Source organism: Alligator mississippiensis, chromosome 1 (assembly GCF_030867095.1).
Source record: "Alligator mississippiensis isolate rAllMis1 chromosome 1, rAllMis1, whole genome shotgun sequence".
Classification (NCBI taxonomy): Eukaryota; Metazoa; Chordata; order Crocodylia; family Alligatoridae; genus Alligator; species Alligator mississippiensis.
Window position 1 is genome coordinate 353,882,943 of NC_081824.1, and position 6,000 is coordinate 353,888,942.

At 35.0% G+C, this 6,000-nt stretch overlaps 1 protein-coding gene across 4 annotated transcripts in view; it reads left to right on the forward strand.

The window, feature by feature from the left end:
- The window catches only part of ANKRD10 (ankyrin repeat domain 10), a 54,639-nt gene extending 50,669 nt beyond the window's left edge, over positions 1 to 3,970 (forward strand). For 2 of the 4 annotated variants that reach the window (XM_059721076.1, XM_059721078.1), the window contains one exon: positions 2,287 to 3,970. In XM_059721076.1, the coding sequence (XP_059577059.1) occupies positions 2,287 to 2,756 (470 nt within the window). In that variant the 3' untranslated portion in view covers positions 2,757 to 3,970. The remainder of the gene's footprint in view (positions 1 to 2,286) is intronic. The other 2 variants (XM_059721077.1, XM_059721079.1) reach the window with 1 other exon arrangement.
- The last annotated feature ends 2,030 nt before the right edge of the window (positions 3,971 to 6,000 follow it).

Here is a 6,000-nt window from a genome sequence, read left to right on the forward strand (position 1 = left end):
CTGACCTAGTTTCAAACTAGTTTAACAGATGCTAAAAATAATCCAGGCTTAACCAGAGTGCATTCAACATTTGTTTAAACACAGCGATATGCCTACAGGAGGCTTGCTGTGAGCTATTACTGCTTTGTTTTATCTGGATAAGAGACTCTGGATGCTGCAGGACTTTGTTGGTAGCTATTTGCAACTAAAATACTTTAGGAAACACTGCTTGGATTCTGCATCTGTCCTTATGAAAACCCATGCTGTTAGTAATAATAGTAGTAGAAAATATTTAATACTTCTAAGCTTTTTCAAGGGCTGCTCAATCAAAATACTTTTTGATAACCTTAGAGGGTATATGGCCGGGTAATGAAAACTGTCTTAGGTCAGCTTCTTCATGCACTTGGTAGGTAAAGGGCTGGAGTTACAATATGGATGGATTATTATAGTTTGAAATGAATATTTATATTTTAAATCATACTGTGATCAAAAGTTTGTGCTTTATACTTTAAGTCAAATTCACCAGAGTGGATGATATTGGATAGATATTACAATATTTTAGAAATAAAATATCTTTTATTCAGTAATCTAAAAGTACATAGTGAAAAGCCAGTGATAGTTACCAGATATATTTATGGAGAAGTAATTGGCTTCTTTTTTTAATTTCTATAACTGTTATAGGTAGTGGTTTCCCACAAAGATCAGCATTCTGTAATTGTCACTAGAACTAGTCATTATCTACTTTTGAATATTGATTAACAGTAATGGCATTTTTGTTAAACTTCACTTTGCAAAGGTAGCCAAAATAACCTATTTTAAAATAGTTAAGAATTTGCACTTTTCAGTTAATAAACACTTGAACAAATTTTTTATTGTGTGTCTTCATCACTGAAGTAGTGAGTCTGATGTGTTGATTGAATTTTTTTTTTAATCTAACCTCCAGTAGTACTCTACAGTTAGTAAGTTTAGTGTGGTAATTATAGGTAATATAGATATGAAACAGGAAACAGTTACTGCACCTAGCAAATTTCACACACAACTCTGTATTCACTTACTGTAAATGAAGTACCAGTGTCATGTACATCCAATTATATTTATGTAAAGAACTGTTAAGGGAACGATAGCCTTCTGATTCTCTAGTGTGAAACAGTGGTACTCATTACCTGTTGTTTTAAAAAGATCTGATGTTTTATCACTTGGTGAGTTACCCAAAGAATTCCTAACTGCCCTGAGCTAGAAATAAAACAATAAAGGTCATCATTTTCTGCACACGGGTCTATGCACTAATTTATACATAAATATGTGCATGTGTTCAGATAAATAGAAAACAAAAGTTTTTGTTGCTAATTTTTGGCCATACGTTAACATAAATGTATATATATGTTTCACCAATAGATATTTTTATGGCAGAATCAATAATTATTTTAATGCTAGTGCTTTGAGTACCACTGCAAAAACGTAAGCTTGAAAATTGACTGATTAATTTTTTACTGCAAACAATTACTGTACTGATTACTAAATATCAGAAGAGGGGTTGCTTAAAAATAGCTGTCAGTGTTTTGCATGCATGCTTTTACTATTTCCTGTTACTAATCTTCTAGTCTTCTGTGCATTCTGCGGTTGCAGTTGTATGGCATTTGGCGTGTGGATTGTGCAGAAATCTGTCATTAAATATAAACATTATTTTTCCTGTTTAATACCTTTGCAGGTCAGGCACTGGCTAAATGAACTATTCTGGAATACATTTTATATTAGTTCCATAAGATTTGTTTGTATTGCTTATGTCAGAATGTACTACTTTCTGAGAACTGTCATTAAAGAGGAAGGAAATCACTGCTGTTAAAAACCCTAGTTCCCCTCATATAAAAGTCAGTTTTTGCACATACATATTTTTTTAGCCTTAGCCTGGTTTAAAATTTATGCCTAAAAAGATAATTTAACAACTTTTATTTTACTTTTAAAAATATTGATTGGATTTGTATCTGCTTACCGTACACTTACCACATGCAGTTTCTTAAAATTTATTTTAACTTTATTCTGCCTTCAGAAAGATTAACATAGTTAAGTATATTTATATTTCTAATTTAGATATGACTTATGTTTCCAAAAATAAAATGAAAGTTGCTCTCAAATTTACTGATCATGTCAGACCATATCACTCTTAAATTCCTGTGCTGACATGGAATAAGAGGAAGAGGTTTGCACTGAGTTTTTTTTTCAGAACCCACTTACAGAAGCCTTTAAATAAGTGAACTGTAACAGAAGCATTTTGATGTATTTCAATTGAGTCTCAATTTTTGGTGACAGGTGTATTTCTTAATGCAGATATGAATAGCAGTAGTCCCATAATGAACGCATTGACAAATGGATGTGCCATCAATGGACATTTGGACTTCACCGGCACAGCACAGCTCAGTGGAATGGATACCAGGCGTGACGAAAGTTTAACATTAGTTCCTGGAATAACCTCTACCAATAGGCATAGAATTCATACCAGTAATGGCACTGAGGAACCAGAAAAAGCCCTGAATACTTCTACTGATATGTGTGGTTCCTTACATCAGAATGGAAGCCCAAGTAGCTTTGTATCTAACAGGCCCTCGTGGGTGGAAGATGTTGGAGATACTTTGCACTATGGACACTATCATGGTTTTGGGGATACTGCTGAAAGTATCCCTGAACTTAACAGTGTCCTTGAGCATTCCAATTCTGTTAAAGTTGAACAGAAATACAATAATACTGTCCTAGGCACAATGTATCTTTATCATGGTTCCTAAATCAAGTCTTGTTGTTTATATCAAATGCATATTGAAATTGCTACCAAATGTTTTGGGGTGGTGGGAGGGGGAGGGCAAAAAACTTGCAAAGCATTAAATTTGAAAAATGCAACCATTATTATTTTTACACTTTGTTTATATTAAAAAGTAAACCTTTCATTTGACAGCTTTGTACTAAAGTTCTAGTTTGTGGCATGTACTTGGTGATAGAAGGTGCTGTTACAATGGAAAGTTTATGCTTTGTATTTTTAAGGGATGTTCTGTTTTTGTACTTAATCTTTTTATTTCCAAGTTTGTGAACACTATCTTTATATTTCCCTTTAAAAAAAAAAAAACTTCCATTTTATTAAAGTTTAAACTGAATTTTGTGCAAAAATGAGTTGTGTGATACAAATGTGCATCACTTTGAAGTAAAGATTTTTCTTCTTCTGCTGATGCTATGGTAGCAATATCAATGCCACCTGTCACTATGCAAGGTTTGAAAAGTGGTTATCTTAAAGAGCTTCTCTGACTTGCTAATCTGTGTTTGTTTAATAGAACTGAACGTTCATTAAGATGTTTGAGTAAAAGAAATGTTTAAAGATGCGAAGACAGTTTGAGAAATGAAAGGTTTCACTAGGGTAGAATAGGAGTGTTTTTCTTTGTTGTTAGGCTCTCTGCATTATAGAAGTGGACAAGTGGGTTTCCTGTGTTCAGCTGCAAGGGGATGTGCCTCAGGGTTAATTCTTATTTGTGGCATTTTTATTTTGCTTCTCTACTTTAAATGTAGCTTGATATTTTATCATAGCTCACAGACTGGAGGCATGTTGGCATTGTTTTGCTTTGTATGCAATTTAAAACCAATGTTACTTGTTATAGAAATGGTTGAGTCTCTAAACATTTCAGCTTTACTGTCTTTTGATATACATATATTTTGTCAATTTTTTTACAATTTCTTTGAAAATGTAATGCTGTGTTTTGCCGGTTAAAAATAGTTTTTCTGCTATGTTCACTGAAAATACATTGTATTTAAAGCTTATTACACAAATGGAATTAATACAAGTGCACCCTATTAGTACTGGTTATTCAAGTTACTATGGTGATTTGATAAGAATGGTGGAGAAGATGCTAAACAAGTTAAGTCCTTGAAATTGTGGGGGACATTTTATTTGTTTGTTTAAAAGAGGACCTTTAAAAATCAGATTTAAAAATAAATAACTACATATTACCTTGTATTTGATTTCACGTTGTTTAGATACTCTACTTTCATTGGTGACATGCACAAATATTTAATTGTTCTCAAGCCTTCTGTGAAATCTTTTTATTTTAGTATGTAGCAGTATGAAAATGTAAACAGGCTGGTAAGTCCTCTTTGACTTAATTTTTTAAGTATTTGAAAGATACTAATACATGTTTTCTGCCATACATGTAAAAGCTGCCTGAGTCTTGAGTTCCCAAGAAAGAAGAAATTGCTCTTGGCATTTGAAATGGTATAATTCTCAGTTTCCCCTTCAGTATTTCATTAGATGAAATTTTCCTGATAACAGTATTTTTAATATATTTACAATATACTTTCTGGTTCAGTATTCCTATGTAAGATATCAAACAGCACACTAAAAACGTGTTACTTACATAGTAGTTTTGATCAGGGATCCTGGCTTTCTCTGATTTAAAAAAAAAAAAAAAATCCCTAATGTTCAGAGATAAAAAAGTAACCCAAAATCTACATTTTTCCATGATTTAAAATGAAATGCCACTAATATATGTATAATGGTGCTTCATTTTAATCAGGCAAAAATGTGGGTTTTGAGTTACTTTTTTTAATCTGAACTTTGGGGATTTTTTTATCAGAGAAAACCAGGATCTCTGGTTATGATGACAGTGAAAGTAAATTGAATCATCTTTATTAGGGACCAAAAGCTTGATTTTGTGGAAATCGCAAAATCTACCCCTCCCCCCCCCCCCAAAAGCAAAATAAAAACAATTTACTGAAAATAAAATGCTGGCTTCCCAGAGAGAGCCAGCAGTCCTCATGGTACTGTGGCCTGGTAGCACATCTTGACAGTGGGGGGTGAAGGAAGGCTGCTGGCATACAGGGGAGCCCAAGCTGCTGCCCCTACCCCTCACCACTGATTGGCTGAGAGGGCTGCCTATTATGTGGCCCCACCCCTCTCCAATTGGCAGCGAGGGGTAGGGCTCCATGATGACCCTCATAGCCAGTCATCATCTAGGGGCGGGGCCACTGGGGCCGCAATATTGGGGAGAACCACTTCTACTGGGGCAAAGATGAGTAAGTGGGACCTGACTCCCACTTGAAGCACAGCATCTTCTGTATGTTCATAACTACTTAGTAAAAGCACTAGAGGATGCTGTATTACACCCAAGTTCTAGCATTGTATGCAACTCCATGACTTAATGGCACATTGACAAAGTGCTGTACTACCATGATCATACTAATACTTCAGAGACATAACTTAGCAGCTTGCATAATACTCTCTCTTTTTTTTTTTAATGCTCTGACTTTTTTTTTTAAAGAGCTTATGACATATTTCTTAAACATTTTTTTAATCTAAACCTCTAATCACTGCTCTAACCACTAACCACTTCTCTTGAGCTGCTGGCTATAAAATGATGTCTAAAGAGTTTTACTCCCCAGGTTACAACTAAGATGGCACAGATGTTACTTGGTCAAATTTTATAGTTTTGTATATGTTCTTTCATTATATTAAATTATGTACCTAAGACTCCTATTTCCAGTTTCATAGACAGACTTTTAAGGAGACTGTGTGCAATACTATATTCAGTTTTCATTCCTCCTAATAGATTTGGACACTTATTTCCAAAAAATATCTTTGGCCAAAGAATCTGAGTCTCTATATACAGTATAACCTCAAATCCAGAATTATCAAAAATCCAGCACTTCCCCCAGGTGTTCCGGGACTGGCTACCGCTCCGCCCCCATCCTCCCAGATGCGGAGGGGGAAGCTTGCACGCAGCGGCTGCCACTACCATTCGTCACCCTGTGTTATTGCTCCACGTGCAGCCACTGCTCCAAAACCAGCTGCTGCTATCTGCTACCCATGTCCTCCCTAAGCAACCGGCCACCATACCAGTTTAAAAAATATGACGTTTTCATGTTTCTAGCAAGTGCTCAGTCCCGAGCATGCCGGGCTTATGATGTTATGCTGCATTAACTGAAATATTTGTTTTTTCTGTCCCATCTACTTCTTTCCTTTTTTTCTGATAGCTAAGACATTTTTATTAC